The sequence below is a fragment of the Xenopus laevis genome, chromosome 1S (genome assembly GCF_017654675.1).
Source record: "Xenopus laevis strain J_2021 chromosome 1S, Xenopus_laevis_v10.1, whole genome shotgun sequence".
Classification (NCBI taxonomy): domain Eukaryota; kingdom Metazoa; phylum Chordata; class Amphibia; order Anura; family Pipidae; genus Xenopus; species Xenopus laevis.
Window position 1 is genome coordinate 38,562,824 of NC_054372.1, and position 19,410 is coordinate 38,582,233.

The window sequence follows — 19,410 nt, forward strand, 5'->3', positions numbered from 1 at the left end:
CTAAAGTTTTCTGGTGGGCCCCTGATATTCCAGTCCCACACTGAACATAGCAATAACAATACATTTGTAGCCTTACAGAGCATTTGATATTTAGATGGGGTCAGTGACCCCTCCTCCCCTTCTTGAAAGCTGGAAAATGAAAAATGAAGCGCAACTGAAAAAAATCTTAGAATTAGCCATTCTATAACATGCTAAAAGTTAACTTAAACCTGAACCACCCCTTTAGCTAATTCTGTACCAGCAGCAATCCATCTGTTCTTTCAAATTGTGTGCATCAGACGTTTGTTTGAATCTTTACTTAAATAATTCTGCTCTGTAATAACCAGGAGCATTCAGGCCACACTTTAAAATGCTGCACCACTTTGCTAAATGTGTCACATGAATACTGGATGTACTACTGTACTATAATAATGTTGCTTGTGCAGAGTAATTTTCTAATGTTAAGTAATTCATGTACCTGGAACATCATAATTATGAGTGTTAATTACCAAATGTCAGAAGAGGCTAATTAGAATTTCAAAACAATTTTTGATAAAGATTATAAACCTTGCGCATGACAAACATAATGAAACATTTTCTGCTTTTCCCCATTACTATAATGTACCAATTTCTATAGCTTCTGAGAATGTTAGAAACTACCAAAGCATTCTTATTTATTATTATACAGAAGAGGTCATATCCCTGCTATTCAGTATGTAAGGTGCCCAAGAAGATTAACACATAAATGTCAACTGAGTTCTGTAGTTTCTTGAATTAATATTCTTTAGGTTTGATTCTAACAGCTGGAAGACTGATTCATAAAAATGATAAAGGCTACTTCCCTGAAGTTTATTCTGTAAGTTAGCCCCGTGATGGCATACGAACAATACTGAAAAAGAACTGTGCATTTTATTCTGTCCAAATAATTCAAATTCAATGATCTATTATCTATTTCCTTCCTGTTAGGCACTCAATAAAAGGATCTCAATAATCAAAGTAATAGCTTTTCATTTGTGCCTGGGAAGCAATGTGCACAAATTTAGAAAAGTGTTGGGAGAGAGTTTTCTGTAACTGCTTTTGTATTTTAAAAAAATACTTTTTTTGTCCCTGATACACGGGGCCGATTCACTAAATTCTAGTGAAGGATTCGAAGTAAAAAAACTTAGAATTTCGAATTATTTTTTGGGCTACTTCGACCTTCGACTACGACTATGACTTTGAATCGAAGGATTCAAAGTAAAAATCGTTCGACTATTCGACCATTCGATAATCGAAGTACTGTCTCTTTAAAAAAAACTTCGACCCCCTAGTTCGGCAGCTAAAAGTTACCGAAGTCAATGTTAGCCTATGGGGAAGGTCCCCATAGGCTTTCCTAAGTTTTTTTGATCGAAGGATATTCCTTCGATCGTTGGATTAAAATCCTTTGAATCGTTCGATTCGAAGGATTTAATCGTTCGATCGAAGGAATAATCCTTCGATCGTACGATCGCAGTATTTGCGCTAAATCCTTCGACTTCGATATTCGAAGTCGAAGGATTTCAATTCCTAGTCGAATATCGAGGGTTAATTAACCCTCGATATTCGACCCTTAGTGAATCAGCCCCTAAATGCCTGTTTCATTCTACGTCCCATCATGATTTGGCTGAGATTGTAGTTGTAGCCATCTATACAGTATAAGAGCATTGAATCAGAAAAGGCAATTTTTAATACATATAATTAACTAGCTGAATGTTGACTCTATTAAAATGGAATTTAAAATATACATTTTATAATAAACAAAAACCTGCCTATGTAGAGCAATACAAAGAAAATGGGAATCTGGAATACGTTTACTAGATCATGTGAAGGACTGAAATACACTATAAAATCCAGCTGGAAGGGTTTGCAGTTTAATTAGAATGCAATCAGTGCAGCCCTGTATATCATATCAGAAATATCCCTGGATTTTCAAGTGACTTCTGAAATTGATAAAGGAAGACGCCAGCGTTTTTTTGGGACTATTGCACTTCACCAGAGTGCAAATTTGCCAGGCGTTAGGGAGCGAATTACCGGTAGAGTCTATCTCCTTCCCTAGCGAAGTTACGCCAGTGACCAAAGTACTGAAATGACGTCACGCTGGCAAATTTTCGCCCTTGTTAGTTATTTCGTCTTTTGGTAAATTTGCCCCAGTGTCTGATACTAGTGTGCCAGTTCTGTGCAACGAAGTTGGGACAGTGGTTCCTTGGGTGTTTTCATCTTGGGTACTTCTCTCTACAGTGGAAGGCAGTGAATGCGGAGTCAGCATGTACAACATTTAGGTTGACTTTTGCCATTAATTATCATTGGACTGCTATATCTGTAATCTTGTAAAGTTTGGGGGGCCCTGAACAAATTTCAGTTCACAAATGGGGGGGCTTGAACTCAAAGAAATGTAGGAGCCTCTAACTAAGCAAGTTAAACATAATAGATGCAAACGTATATGTCCATGAAATGTATGTTCATAGCTTCCCCATGAAAATATATTTTGCCTAGACCTCCATATGTACTTCACTGTAGGCATTGTCCCCTGTTAATTTTTTGCAAGCAATGAGCAAATTTGGAGCTCCACTTCTGAAAAATATCATTCTGTCAACCCCCTGGGCCCCCCAGCTGCAACCCCCTTCGACCCCCCAGTCACAAACCTCCTCTGCTCCTCCCAGCAACAACTCCACTCTGGCCAATTCATTCAAGCCACAACCCCCACCCGGCCCCCCACGTGTACCTATTCCTTCACTTGCCAGCCACTGGGGCCAGAGAGGGAGATCACGGCAGCAATGATGGTCAGGGATGGAGGTTGGAGAGTCACAGTGCTTCAGTCAGGGAAAGGGTCTCAGCCGGTGAAGCTCATGAGAGCTGGGGGGTGATGGCCTAGTCTGACCCTGCAAATGTACCAACAGAATCATCCTACTCTCAAAGTCCCAGACTTCATTTCACCCAGCCATAGTAGGCAAAATATACAATAGCTGACATTTTTGCATGACTGTAACCTTGATATGGTATAATTGTTAACTCAGAAATCCTGACTTTGTTAAATAACCTGCTCTAAATTTCTATTCTTCACTAACAGAAATGTTTCCTTAACAAGGCTTTCATTTATATTTCTAATCTAAGAGTCTTTACTAGAGGAGGAAAATGGTACCATACAACTAAATATGACAGAGGTATTTACTGTTAATTTATAGGTGGATGATAAAAGTTCATTTTTTAACAGAAGATGAAAATCCCTTATCTAGAATTTCAGTTGCCTAAAGCTATTACCTGCTGATCATATTTTTGTGTTAGTCAGAATGTTTCATTGGTTTAGTTGCTTTTCTCTGACAGGCCTGGGGTTGAATCTATTACCAGCTCATGATGGCCTTGAGCAATCCATCCCTCTGTGTCTCAGGCATCACATTTATAGCTAAAGGGCTCAAAGCTGCTGTAGTTCTGTGTATAACGAGAAGTCCTTTAAAAAAAGATTAGAAGTAATAAAGAATACTGTACATACACTGAGACCTTAAAACTGCATTTGTTAGTTTGCAGCCTTTAGGGAATGGAGTGTGGGTGCAGAACTAAAAGAAGCAGTCTCTAGTAAGGCGTAAAATGTGCACTTGTACGTTTCCAACATGGTGGTATAACCATTCATAATGTCATGAAGTTGCCAATCAACTATTTAAGGTGCAAGGAACAGGAATGCTAATAACTTTTATTGCCCTTACCAAGAATGTGGAGGGACCAAATATTTTGACTTTCAGACAAATGGCCAACGTGGCAAGATTTTGCCCTCTGATTCAATGGACGCCCAATTTGATAATCATAATAAATGTTTTACTGTAATCCAAATGTCATACATTTTCTTTTCCTGTGCCTGGTCTTCTGCCATTACCTGTTACTTCTGTTATTGCCACGTGCATCAGACCATGCTGCTAAAAAAACAATGTCCTCAGTCCTTCCCATTGACAGAATTATTACAAAGGATCAGACTGATAGGGCAGCTGTGGAAGTAGATAAGGAGGACTATGAAATGGGAGACAGATAATTGTTAGACAAAGCAAAGCCATATCTGCATGTGCAGCCAGTAACACATTTATACAGACAATGGGACAAACTGGTGTAGTGGTTGAGTATGTATGAAATGAAAGCACATCGCACATAAAAATTAATCCTGCATTTTCAGTATTTTATATTTTTCATTCAGAGCATATTTAGCCAATAAAAAGATAAAGCAGACTTTATTGATGTATCCAGTTCATGTGAGAAGGTTTGGTTGTGTGCCAGATGCGACAAATAAGCCTACTTCATCAGTAATATTTACATATTCATTAACCATTGCCACATCTTTGGTCGGTTGCTATAATTAGCCAGGGATATCTGTTATCTCAACCCTGTACATTATTGGCTGATCAGAGGCATGATTTTTTCAGACTTCAAGTTTGCCTTTGCTCTGTAGCATCTGGTAGGGGCCACCATAGATCATTTGCAGATTATAAATATATAAAGACAAATATGACACCCTTCTATAATCGACAGTATAATCAGGACAGCAAGTATTCACTTCATATATTGTTCAAAATGGCATTCAGTTTGGGGCCCTCCATCAAGACCAACCCCTAGTTTGTAGACTCTTTGACCTCATGTCTACGTCCATTCTTGTTTGTGTTTTTCCCAATCAATTGTACAGATCTGAGGAATATGTGTATGTTTTATAAAGGTCACAGCTTAGTCCAGGCCCCACAATTTCTGAATGGAAAAGCTTTTAGTGCTCCAAGAATTAAAGGTGTGGTTCATTTTAAAATATGTTCTAAACAGCAATTGGTCTACATTGTCTTTTATTTTTTTTTGCTGACTATGCATTGTTTACAGTTTTGCAGCTCTCAGGCTTGATACTCTACTCTAATCTTGAATCCTAAATTCTGTAAAATTCTCCAGTCAGTATCAGACTGGGGAATAGACTAGGGAATAGAGAGCCACCAGGGCTGCCACTTCATTCCTCTCTGGTCCTCCCCAGCACACCTAGCACATACTTGTTTGTGGCCATGTGGCCTAGAGGGGGGCGGGCCCTGGTGCATGACGCGCAGCCGGGACCCTCCTTACAGCTGCATTTGTCAGTGGCGCTTGAGTTGCCGGGGGGCCCTGAGGGGGTGCCGGCCCTGGCCCGCTCGCACCCCCTGCTCCCCCGGTAGTTCCGCCACTGGTGGGGAGGTGAGAGGGCATCAGCCAGGGTTTTCCACCCACGAGGGCCAGGGCCCACCAGGTTTGAAAAAAAAGGCACAAGCAATAATAAATAATAATGCAATTGAAGCTTCACAGTCTAACGCTTGTTTGGTTGTCAGGCTAGTAGTAGCCCAGGATTTTTAGTTTCAAGCTGCCTCTGATAGTCTTTAGTGGTGCCTAGTTCCCTCACAGTACAACCTTGCCCTCCTGGAGGTCTGGTATCTTGACAGAAAGAATCAGAATCGGAAAGTCAATAATTCAAAAACCATACTAAATAACTAATAAAGACCTGTCAACTTTCCAACTAAACTTTTCCTTGCTAAGCATGTGCCCTAAGCCCTTCAGCGGCATTAAATTATTACTGTAAATGCGCTAAACTGAAAATCTGGGGGAATTGTGTACCGTGACGGGAGACCAGACTGGGAAAATTGAGACTACTGGGAAAATTGGGGTAGTTGACAGCCCTGTAAAGACCAATTGAAAAGCTGCTCACAATTGCATCAATAATATATAATGTACATTTATTTAAAGGTGCAATTTAAAAAAAGGGAACTTTTATTTAGAAAGATTAAACTATTTGTGGACAATTATTGTGGATTTTAATGGCAAAAAATGCTGCCTCGTTTGTTGCAAAATTATGACTTTTCCAGTAAGCAGTGTTATTATGTTAAATCCGCATAAACCAAGACTTTAAAAAAAATCTTCATTTTTTGTGTGGTTTTAGTTGCTGAGATATGCATTACATGACTTAATATATTGTTGATTATAATTCATGTCAGTAACTATTACTAGTGATGGGCGAATTGGTCCCGCGAAATTTCCCAGCGAAATTTCCCAGCGAAATTCGCGAAACGGGTGAAAAATTGCAGAGACAATTGAAATGATTATACATAAATAATATAATTGATATAATGATTATAATTATATATAATTATATATAATGATATAATGATATAAATGATAAATGTTTATAATGCATGTCAGTAACTATTTTACCTTATTCCATAAATTGGCAAAATCCTTTTATTCCACATGAAAAGTTATAGAAACTATAGGAAAACGAATTCCCCGTATTTAAAAAGTGTTTAAATTGTCTCCACTAAGCAGGTGGCTTATGGAACTCAGCTAAATGCACATTAATCTAAAGTACCAGTAGAGAAATGAGAGGAAGGAAACAGCCAAGTGCACTATAAGAGGAAATAATGCTATAGAATATTTTTGAACAATTGTTCCTTTTTACAAAGTAAGTATCCTCTTTGAATAATAGAAAGCCTGTTGTTTAAAACTTTCAGTAGTGAAACTTAGTGCAGTACAAGGAAAATAACAATATTAGTTATGTTACAGAATGAGACATATACCCAATGACGGCTGAGATGTAAACAAAGCAGCAGATAAAGCAATAAATGCAATGTCTGAGAGCCAAACAGGGACAATGAAGGCAACAGTGCCATCTACTGAGAAAATTACGCAGTCAAGGGACCTCTTTAGGTGAACAAGTAATGCTCAACACTGTAAATCTAAGATATTCTTACATTCATTCAAAATGACTTACTGCACCTGAATAATAAAAATGAAGCCATTCACTACATTTAAATCACCATTATTTATCTCTTTTTTGGTTTCTATGGCCATGAAATAAATATTGATCTTTTGAATAAATCATTTCAACTAGAAAATGCTTTCAGTCATACAAATAGACACATATACACAAACAAGTGACGACTGTGGCAAATTCTGATACGCAAATCATCTATCTGAACCTAGCACAAATAAGACTGGTACATGTATATGTTATTGCTACATACATCAAAGTTTATACACAGCCATAGTCCAGTGGGCCAGCAGGGATGCCCGCCAACTCCCTGTGGGGACACCCGCAGCACTAACTTCTTCTGCGCGTAAATGTAAGCCACCTCCAACTTTTTATGTGCACATCTATGCGTGTGCGTCTTTTTACTAAGTTGCACCTTTCGTTGTTCATGTTCTGCCACAAAATTAGACTATTTAAAGGGGCCTCGACCAAACATTCACTCCCCAATGTAAGGTCTATTCCATAGAACCTGGGTGTGGTTTCCAGGTCAGATCTTTGTTCTTGACCCTTGCCTGTCTGTCCTGCCATTCTGCTGCTTGTTACTGACCATTCTTTGGATCCTGATTTTGTACCGCATTACTGTTTAGTGTTGACCTCAGCCTGTGACCTTGACTTCGCTTCTGCTCCTGATTTGGTACCACATTGACAGTTTGGTATTGACCCAGCCTGTTCCACATCTACGCTGACTGCTCCCCCATCCCTTCTATACATTCAGTTCCCAAGTCTGCCCATAACTCTCTCCTTGGTCCTCTCACATTAAGTGCTGGTGGCATCTGAGTAGCATAGGGCTCCTCCCGAAGCCAAAGGCAGCTGCTATAGGCAGAAGAGGGAGCCATGGTTTTTGGAATTAGTTAAGGGTTTGGAATACCCTACATTACAGAAAGATACAGAATGCTAACTTAGGGGATTCATTGCTAAAAACAATTACTAAATATAGTAAAATAAATTAGTGTGATAATAAATCAGTCTTAAATTATTACTGCACTCAAACCTAACCTGAAAAATGTTAGCATTTTAGGACCCACTCCCAAACCATCCCCTTGTTTTCTCAGTCTGTACAGTACCTCTGTGCATGCCTCTGGTTCCAATACAAGTAATCTTAAGGACTAGTGGAGTATACTTCCCCAGTTCCACATTCAACCCTAATCCACAATGGTTAGGTTGGGTGGGGGGTCAAAGCAGACTTTGGGTCAACTGCACATCACTAAATATTTATGCCCAAAACCAATAACCCAGCAATGAATACAACTATGTCTATGTGAAACTATTAAACCATATTTTCTGCATTGTTGTGGGCAGAGGGGGTAGCATCACAACAGCAGAAAGAGCAACAGTATTCTCTGCACTAGAAGAGCTGACATTCTGGAAATTTTGGCTGTTGGCGTTACCAGGAGTGGCCGCACCATTAACTTATTGACTGCTGCCTACTGAGCCGAGTTTCTCAACTTGGCTCATGGCAGCAGAACCCCTGTTCAATTCTGATGCAATATAATTGGTTCTGGCTTTTAAGGGTACAAAAATATTCCCTGGGATTGAACTGGTCTCCTAAAAATGTAGGTGCATAGGCTTTCCATGTAAAGAAGGATGTGTAGAGATGTCAGTTTTGGTTCAGGATGATTTGGACCTAGGTTGCAACTTCAGTGCAACTGCAAAACCTTTGAACTGACCTACTATAAACTTTAGTGCAAACCAATTTACTAGTCCATTACTGAGGTCAAAATCAATCCCTGGTCTGTCTATGCAGTATGGGCCTGGAGAATTGGCCTGCTCTGTTCAAGAGAGTAAGGAAACGATGTTGCAGCACTTATAATATTGTAGTATAGCTTATGGTACAGTAGTAATAAAATAATTCCAGTAACTATAGAAATGAGGTTTATCTTATGGGTCTATAATCACATTGCAGCAAAGTGAATCAAGGTAATGGGCACAGCATTACTCAACACTCAATCACATCGAGTAAAAAATAGCCTGTGGGTGGGAAGGCAGTTATACAGTAAGTTTCAACCTGTTTTGCAGTTCATATGGGAAAACTTCTGACGATTGAAAGGGAACCCTATGACATCTTCTGACATTTACTATAAGCTAATGAACACAACAGAAAAGGAAATGCATAATATACTATATTAGGATTTGTATCATTATAATTTGAATTAATTAGACATGTGAAATACAATTATTATTCCTGACAAATGAGTGGCATGGATTATAAACTCCTTGCGGCTTTGTGAACACTGGTATTCTTGATACAGCATTGAAAAGTCTGTTATTCCTTCTTGTTTCACATATAAAAAAGGATTGTATACCTACTTTAGGAATATTAAAACTGCAGAATTACAACTATGACTTATGCATTTGCACCTCTAAGTATTTCTATAAAACAGTAGAAATTGGCTCAACACATCGCTGCGATTATTGTATGTTCCTATAGGGACAAAGACAAATCTAAAGCTAAATCCACAAAAAAAAATTGAATTTCTTCCAATTTTTTCTTTATTTAGGGTTTTAATACCCTGGGGGTGCAGAGCCACATATATGTTAGACAAACAACTATATTCAGCCACTGAAGTGGTCTTACTGGCAACTAAAGCACAAAAAGCTTGTGGGACAAACGCTAAAGGGTCACATACCCTAATGTACGCAAAAAGGTTTCAGAGAGGTTGGTTCCAACAGTTTTAATATCACATTTCCTATGGAATCCTTCCTAAACAATATAGATAACAAATGTTATTTGTCATGAACATATTCAACCAAATAACCAACATAATAGAAGTAATCGCGTGTCTAGCAGTTTCACTTATAATCAGAATTCTAGTACAAGCCGAAACAGAACCAGTGCACTTTGTTGTAGAAGTGTAACAGCCAGGGATAGTAATGAGGAAAGAGGATTAATATAGCAAATCAATATCATCCAATCTCTCCTCAAAGCAAGCTCCTATTATTTTTCCTAACCCTTTCCAGTTTATAGGAAGAAAGCTTCCTACTTAGAAGCTCTTTCATAACTCCTTTGGTGCAGAAAAGGCACAATAGATGGCAACATATTGTACACAGCGGGGATTATTTACAACCATTGGAACTAACCTGAATAAGTGCAGTTGCCTGACAAATCACTTTTAAACAGACTACTAGTGATGTTCCTGGTGGAGCTTATTCAGTCTAGGAAGAAGGGTTTAGCCAAGGCAAAGAACAGTAGTTGAACACAGTGATCAGTCATCCACCACCTATAGTTTGCAAATTACAGTTAAACTTTGCCATTAAAAAGCAAACACACCCAAAACCAGGTAGGGCAGTGCAATAAGGAACACAGCAAAGGGTGCAATGGACCATGGCCAAGATACACCCAAATTTAAAAAGTGCTGGGTTGGTATCGCTGTCAATTTAACATTTGATAATAATGATAAAAGCTTCTTTCTTCGTTCTTAGGTCATTAACAAAGCTGGATCCCACTGCATGCACACTTTTTAATTTTAAATCACACAATTAGACATGTCTTCAACCTTTACTGTCTAAGGGGAAGAACATTTAAGAAATACCTGATGTTTTTCCCTTAGAAAGGAAAGTTAGCAGAACTCTTCAAGGGATAATAAATAAAGGAAATATCAACTGAACTTAATATAAATGTTTTTTTGTTTTTTTTTTACACAGACATACCTGATTCCACAAATTGAAAGGAAGTATCTGAAATGGTTTAAAGCAACCCCTCCCTTACTTTTTTCCATTCTGAATTGATGGATTCTGGGACATGAATTCCCTCTGCTTTCCATAGTGGGTGAAGCACAGATTCTTTGGAAAACAGAGGGACTTCAAATACCAGAATGGAATGAGGTAAAAGAGGTTGGATTACACTGTGAACCTAAGGGGATCCAAGCAAATATCATAGTTTCCTTGCAATCTGTAGAATCACGCATGTCTGTCTTTCAAAAGAAAAAATATTTATTTATTTCTGGAAGTTCAGACAGTGTTTATGCACTTTCTCTACATAAGCCCAACGGAAAACTTGTTTTAAAAAAAGTGCAATGTTAATAAAGTTAAAATTTTAGTGGTATAACTTACATAATAACATTTCATTTTGTGAGGGAAGCTTCTGAACAATGCATAGTGTGCCTGCTTTATATATATAGGGGTGTGTTGGCATGTGCATAATGTATGAGGTACCACTTATTTATTACTTAAACAGGAGCAGGATTTTAAAGGAGAACTAGAGCTTAACTAAAGAAGGAGCTAGAAATGTTGTACATTATGTATTGGGCTTCTGTTCCAGCCCAAGGCAACCAAAGCCCTTTAGCAGTAAAGATCTTTGTATCCAAAGATGCCCCAGTAGTTCCCGATCTTTTTTTCTGCTCATTCACTGCACATGCTTTGTGCTGCTGTCACTTACTGATCTTAGGGATCCACTCACAATATACAGTACACAAGGAATAGAAATGTCACAATATAAGGTTGAATAATAATTAATACAGATAATTACTACATGGCAGCTCAGAAACCAGTGTAATTAGCATCAGAATTTAATAATAATCAGCCATGTAGCAACAGCTTGTATTACAGTCCAACCTCATTTTCTGAGTGATAATTTGCGACGACCCCTAAGCTTAGCTTCTCAACAGCTGCTCAGAGCCCACTGAGCATGTGAGCGTCACAGACACTTTCCAAGATGGTGACCCCCTGTGACAAGTTTGAAGTCCTGGATCATTGATGCTATTGACAAGCTGAAACTGTAGACTGGTGCAATAAGTTCAGTACTGTATATAAAATATGGCATTTTTAGCCATATTCATTTCCAGGGTTTTGTTCTCCTTTAAGGGCCTAAAACTGGTTTCAATATTTTGCTACAGAGTAAGTTGTCACAAGTGCAATTGCTAAACTGCATCTCAGACAACCTCTGATAACAATGGCTATTTGGCTATTTTGAGTATTAAACGTTTGGAAATTAACTTTAAAAAGTTTTGCCATAAATGTAAAAAAAGGGAGGACATCCTTGGGAGACTGAAAGATTAGTTGGGATCTTGTCACTCAAACCCCTTTCTAGTCCTAAAAAATATTATTGCCTGTACTATACTAGATGTGTATTTTGGTGATAAATGTCCTTAGAAAATGATAAGAAAAACTTCTGAATGACAATTAAGGTAAATATCTATTCAGCAATACTATGCCTTAAAAAGCAGGTGAAGCTAAAGTGTGAAATATCTGAATCTCTTTATCGGATAGCTGTGTGCATGTGCAAACTGTCAGAATATGGTTTCAATCCCTTGCAGTCCATTCAATTTCTAATTTTATGGTTTCATTTTTATTATTTTTTTCCATCTGGTTGCCCAAGCCTGCAAACATTAAATCTTCAGTTTTCTGTGAAATCGATTTCGATCTGACAGTATTATTTAGGAGTCTGAATATTTCTCACAGTATGGGCCAGATTTTAATAGCCCCTTTTTAATTCCCATTATTATAGTTATAATAAATATTCTGTTTTCTAAACTTCTATTTTAAATAAGGAATTCTAGGTCTTTAATTGTGACAATAATTCATCAGCATATAATTACTAAACTGTGCAGTGTAACTTCTGGCCACAGGAGGAGAAATAAAATATTCAGAAAGCTTTCCTAATTTAAGATGAAACTGCTGTCAAGTGGGAAATGCACAAAACTGGTGTCATTTTAGTGCAGAGAAAAATCCATGGCAACCAATCAACTCTGATCAGTCAACTGCAGAAAGACCACAGGGTTCTAATTGGTTGAAATGGATTACTAGTACAGCTTTAAAATGATACCTGGGGGAATTCTCTAAAGTAGAGCTAAGATGGCTATACAGGAGTTTATTTTGTATGTCATCTGATTTGCTGGCCTAACACATCAGAGGTTCATGGCCACTTTATACTCCATAAATTCAGACCAAAAGCCCAAAGTATGGGAGTGAAGAAGAGCTTTGGCTCCTCATCTGCCAATATACTATGCACTGGACAACGTGGTCCTTTGTCAGCAGGGAGGCTCCTGCCATGAGGCACGGTGAGAATCTTGCCTCAGGCAGCAGTGAATGGCCAGTTACAAGGGGTGGGAAAAAGTCGCCTCTTATAACTTTAAAAGACGAAATCTGCTAGTGCAGAGAGTGCTACTGTGCTCATTGCACTAGCGATTCAGCCTCCCCTTTTGGAGGGGGTGGCATCGGGGCTAGTGATGGGCGAATAAATTTGCCAGACACAAATTCACGGCAAATTTCCACTTTTCACCAAAAGCATATTAATTGGTGAAACTGTGGCGACAAAATTAATGCGCGTCAAAATTGCAATGCGGAAAAATTGTTGCGCTTCAAAATTATTTGGACGCCCATTTACTTTAATGCATATGGACCAAATAGTAGTGCGTATAAAAATTGGCAATCGAGTCAAAATTATTTTGACGCCCATTGGCTTCAATGCGCTTTGCGAATTTTTCGCCGTTCACTAATTCCCCATCACTAATCGGGGATACTGTCTCGGGTGGCAGCAGCCCCAAAATCGCCTCTGCTTGGCAGAGAAAATGTTCACATCTGCCCAATCCTCAAACTGACAGATATCTGTCCAGCAAACACCTACCCAAAATCAATGTTTTGTACGATTTTAACAGGACACATATTACCAGCTTTGACACAATATTGGGAAAAAGGTATAATGTGAAATAATCATCTCACATGAACATTTACAAACATAATAACTTTACTTTCACATGTTTTGCCCCAACTTAAGCCAAAATGTAACTGAGGTTTCACCAATTAAATCCATCTTCCTGGATCAAAATGGAGTCAATAAAAATTTGTTTTGTACGATATTATCTGTGCATCTATGGCCACCTTTACAGAGCATTTGTTTTTTAAATGGGGTCAGTGATCCCCATTTAAAAGCTTAAAAGTGTAAAAAGAAGAAGAAGGCAAATAATTCAAAAACTATAAAAAAATAAATAATGAAGACTAATTCAAAAGTTTAAGAATTAACCATTCTATAACACATTAAAATTTAATATAAAGGTGAACCACCCCTTTGATTAATCTTTACATTTCCCAGTGTTGGAAATTAAAAAAAAAAACCAAATGGTAGTATACTACACCAATGGGTACACACTCTTGGTAACCGATGATATGGAAACAGAATGGATATTTAATGACATCCATTTGCCTCCATGCTGACATACCATAAACATTCCAGCAGGAGTTCAGTTCTATTTGAACAGGGAAGGATTAGTCACCGTATCCTATGAATCAGTTCAAATCAATGCAAATCATAGTGGAAAGTGTCTTACATCAATGTGATCCAGGGCAAACGACACGGCAAGTCTTTCCAAAATCGTTTAGCAATTGATGTGAATGTAACAAATGCCTGCTTCTATTTGGGTATATTCCCTCACCTGGGCCCCCGCTTATGTGCTTCCTTTTAACTGAATAGGGACAGTATGTTTTACATGTACAATGTGTTTGATGGATTGAAGAGATTCCTAGGTAAAATTACAACATGGTTTTTGTCCCAGCCTGCATTACCTGCATTAGCTCACCTGATCTTTAATCCAAGTACCACCTGCTCCTTTAATAGTATGTATTGAGGTTTTTATTGTGTTTGGACATCCCACCATTCAGCAAAGCAAGTGCCACCTGATCTGAATCTGTCTCGTGGGCCTTTATCAAATGGCAGGGGATATCAATGTTGGAAAAAAAAACGATGTCCTCTCTCGCAGATCTCTAAAATCCTCTCTCTAATCTCAAGTAACCCTTACCCTGCCATGCAATGGAATTCATGAGAGTTTAATACATGTCTAAAGGAAAAATCCCTGTGGGTACATAATCATGAGAGGGCTGATCATAGTGTAGTTTTTGTAGGTGGTTTAAAATATGTTTTATAGATTCTTTGGGACTCATACCCCCACATGTAATAAAAGGCACTAAGGGGCATGTTTACTAACATTGGAGATAAATATCTGGAGAGATTTCTGGAGATGTTGCCCATAGCAACCAATCAGATCTTTGCTTTTGTTTTCTAAGTTATAGATGGCTGTTTAAATCTAATTGCTGATTGGTTGCCATGGGCAACATCTCCAGAAATCTCTCCAGATATTTATCTCCAATGTTAGTAAACATGCCCCTTAAGTTTGCCCAGGAGCAGTAACCAGTAGCAACCAATACGATGTTTGCTTTTAAACATGTGACCAGTAAATTCTACCTGCTGATTGGTTGCTATAGGTAACTGCCCCTGGGCAAACTTAGTGCCTTTAATTACATAACCCCTATAGACTGTAATCTGTAGCCCATAGACTACAGATTACAGCAGGCTGTCCTGATAGGCCATAGTCAGCTACAAGTTTCTTATGTGCCACCACCTGAATGGTAACCACTGGCAAATGTAATTGAATATTTTAATTAAGTACATTTTTGTGCACTTCCAATGTGCACTTTAAAGGGATATTGTCATGAGAAAAATTAATCAGTTAATAGTGCTGCTCCAGCAGAATTCTGTACTGTAATCCATTTCTCAAAAGATCAAACAGACTCTTTTAGATTTAATTTTGAAATCTGACATGGGGCTAGACATTTTGTCAATTTCCCAGCTGTCCCCAAGTCATGTGACTTGTGCTCTGATAAACTTCAGTCACTCTTTACTGCTGTACAGTAAGTTGGAGTGATATCACCCCCTCCCTCCCCCCCAGCAGCCTAACAACAGAACAATGGGAAGGTAATCAGACAGCAGCTCCCTAACACAAGATAACAGCTGCCTGGTAGATCTAAGAACAACACGCAATAGTAAAATCCAGGTCCCACTGCGACACATTCAGTTACACTGAGTAGGAGAAACAACAGCCTGCCAGAAAGCAGTTCCATCCTTAAGTGCTGGCTTTTTCTGAAAGCACATGACCAGGCAAAATGACCTGAGATGGCGCCTACACACCAATATTATAAATTTAAACAAAATACACTTGCTGGTTCAGGAATTACATTTTATATTGTAAATTATTTGTAGTATAAACGGTATAATTTAGAAATAAAAACTACACACTAAAAATCATGACAGAATCCCTTTAAATTCCAGAATATCTGAGCTACAAGCACCTACTATAGGTGAGTCATAGGCATCTCCAGCTACAACTCCCAGCATGATTTTCAGCAGAACTGGGATGGGTGGTAAAAATCTAAGTGTGTCTAAGGGTTCTTACACACAGGCGTTTTTTCCTGCGTTCCCCTGCATTGCGCTTTCTTCCATTCAGCCGCAGGGGAGCGCAGGAATGGACGCACTCAATTATTGTGAAGGGGGCTGTTCTCACACAGATGCATGTAAGCGCCAAACGCAGGTGGGACGCAGCATGTTGCATTTTACCTGCGTTCGGCGCATACTGCCCTACACTGCACAAGAATTACGTTATGTACTTCTAGTACAAATGATAATAAACTTATACTTGACTTGACTTGAAGCACTTTGTCTGATCTAAGCACTCTACTTGAGGAGAAATCCCAATTACAGTGGATATGGGAGCAGGTTCACAAAATAACAACTTTAGTTGTCTGACAAAAAGGACCAGACTGGAAGAACTGCGTCAGAATGCCAGTGCCTGATACTTATCAGCATGACTTACCACAAGGAATACAAATGATAAAAGTTTTAGAACTGTGCTATGGAACACACAGAAATGACAGGCTTTTCCCAGCCAGAACATAACCCAGTCTTTATATAGCAACTCTGAATGACAGAAACTGATCCATATTTTAAGATATGCAAGCAGCCATATCACTCACTTGTTTTGTGAGTACAATGAATGGTATCTGTAAATGGGAAAGAAATCAGAACAGCAAGAACAGCTGATAAGCTAAGCCTTTTTTAGAACGTCCCATGTGCAACCAAGGAGAATTTGGAATTATTATTCAGTTCAATTAACTGAACAGTGGAGATAAAAGCTGTTTGTACAAAGCATGTTCTGCAAAGGCAGGTTATTGTCTGGAAACATGAGGCTAGGCAATTGTAACACAAAACTACAACTCCCACAATCCCTGCATCACAGGAGAAAGTGTGTGTGGAGGAGATTCTGGCAGTTTTAGTTGTGTATGTACTTAGTGTTGTTCTACTATAGATGCACAAGCTTATCATCATGTATAGCTAAAATGTAAGCTTCTTGCTCAAGGCAGTAACTGAAATTAACATTTGTGATTAAATCTATATAAGAGTGGCTTAACATGGCAGTGCTTTTGTCAACACAATGCTTTTGCCTGAGGATCAGATTCTATTTACTTATAATTTGCTATGTTTACTACTGGAACAAAAATCATTATTTGCATTTAGCAATACTTTCAACAAGGGACATCCAACCTGCGCCCCCCAGTTATTGTACAAAACTGAGGCCCCTTGGAATAGCTCAATATTTGTTGGATGTTCCTGGTTGGACATCTCTGCTACATAGACTGATGACTGATCTGGAGAAAGGATTAAATAGTTTTATTAAAGATACATACATTGATCCGGGGTAGAACATCTGCTTCTGATCATGGGAGACTCAGTGGGAGCTGCAGTTTCACAAGAGCATTAGAGGTTACCCATGCCTGACAATGTGCTCATCTAGTTTATTCTGTACTGTCAAAAATTCAAACCATTTATGAAAGTTCAATGAATGCTGTTAGCCAAATCTATGATTCACCAACCAAAACAGCACAGTCTTCTTCATTAACCAAAGGTCATACCAAACTTTAAGCTTTAAAAATGATCTGTATGTCATCTTTATACTTAGATAAAGAGTTCAGTACATAGTCTGTAAAACGTTCCAGGTGGGCTGTTACCCTACATGACCCTGTGCCTAGTAGAATTGACAACTACTACACCTGCTGCATGGCTGATACCTAATAAATCTATTCACATGGGACAGGTCCCCCCTGCAGCTTATAACTCAACTGATTGTTAATCAGCCACATAGCAGGGGTATGCTATCTTCCCCAATAAATAAAGGCACTCAGTGTCTGCTGTTGATTTCATGTGCTGCTACCCTTCATTTAAAGCACCACTCTACTTTATATAGACAAGTTAAGAAAAGACCTTGTTTTGTATTACAAGCAATGTAATAGCCGGGCAGATGTGCTACAAATGTCGGTATAGTACAATATATCTTCAATTTGGCAGCAGAACAGGGTATGGGGTCCTTACCTGATCTCCTGCATCTGCAGCTTTCATGAGTTGTCGGTCCTTGTATATGGACCAAAGCCCTATATTGGGCAGGAGGATTAAGGTCACCATGAAAAGCACCGCAGCTTGGATGAACCTTTTCTGCTTCCTCTTCATTGCAACAAAGGGGTGTAGATGCCTGGAAATAAATATTGTAATCCACAAGAGAAGAAGAGCCTTGGGCTGAGTTAGAACTGTTCTTCCAAGTTGTGATAGAACAAGAAATCTTCTTCAGCACTGATGGGGAACTTGCAGCAATCAACTCAGTCAGCACTTGGGCATGTGGCTTGTGGAGCAGGAGAAGACGGGGCAAATTATGGGGCTAGATCTCCAGTGTAGAACCCAAACCCCTCCAGCCTGCACCCATATCTCATTTAATGGGTAACTTATAAACCGCAAGCTGGTTGGTTACGTACTGTTACTACAGTAGAAAGTGCTTCAGGGCACCAAGAAAGTTTAAGGGAGAGCACATGGGTAGATAGAGGGGATGTTTGCTTCTGGATCAGAGCATCTTCATTTTAGTCCAATTTTGGATGCCTACTGAATAATCCCCATGAATAGTAGCATGGTTCTGGATTGTCACATTTCCTTACTGCAGGAAAGAAAAATAGGATGGCAGTGCCCTCAGTAGACACTGGCAGCAGGGTAGTCTGGCAGGAAGAAAGCTGAACACTCTCTTTAGTAGCAGGAATCAAAGAGTTGTGAGTTATTTCTCCAAAAATAATGACCAAAAATATAATTGAAAGTTCAATCCATTTATTGGGACATAAAGGTGAAGGCCTGGCGTGTTTCGTGCCTGTTGGGGTACTTACTCTGCTTAGTAGCCCTTGGCACGTGGAGTAGATGTAATCACATTGGATGATCACTGCTTTATGAACGAACGCCCAGAAGATCAGGGGAAGAGCCTGTATCCGAGCTGTCAAAGAGCACAGTCCCCAGGAGATGCACCTGCTCGTCCGGACACTTCCAAACACTAGGAAATGAAGGAGGCTGTGAGGATGAGATCTTATAAACAAAGGAATGTGCACATTGTAGCTCCCAAGCCCAACTTTAATAAACCATTTGTCTCCTGTAGTTGGAAGAGCTGCCAGGTCAGCCCCAGAGGTGAGCGCTAGGGAAGGGCTGTTTGGAGCTGCTGCCGCTCACTTCTTGCTCGCTAAGCTCTGTGCGGCTTTGTGCTGCTTTGTGGCCAGTACATTCTCTCCAGTTCTCCCGGTGCTGCTGCTGATACGGAGGCTGAGGCTGATGTGGGAGTGGAGGAGAAGGAGGAGGGAGGGGGAAACGAACAGAAGCTTTTAACACTGCGACTCCAGACTGAGCTGTGAGGAAGAGGCAGCTACTGTAACATTGGCACTGGGAGCCTCTCATTCCAGCCTGTATTTGACTAATTATCTTAGCACCAGCCTAGTGTTGCTGTCATTCTATCATAGCAGGTCTGTTGGTACGTGATTATTTGGCAGATACGAATCTTTCTAGTGTT

General features: G+C 39.2%; 1 protein-coding gene across 1 annotated transcript in view; it reads right to left on the reverse strand.

The window, feature by feature from the left end:
• The window catches only part of galntl6.S (polypeptide N-acetylgalactosaminyltransferase like 6 S homeolog), a 578,928-nt gene extending 559,818 nt beyond the window's left edge, over positions 1-19,110 (reverse strand). The window contains exon 1 of the mRNA XM_018243208.2: positions 17,913-19,110. Coding sequence (XP_018098697.2) covers positions 17,913-18,047 — 135 coding nt within the window. The 5' untranslated portion in view covers positions 18,048-19,110. The remainder of the gene's footprint in view (positions 1-17,912) is intronic.
• Positions 19,111-19,410: the final 300 nt, after the last annotated feature.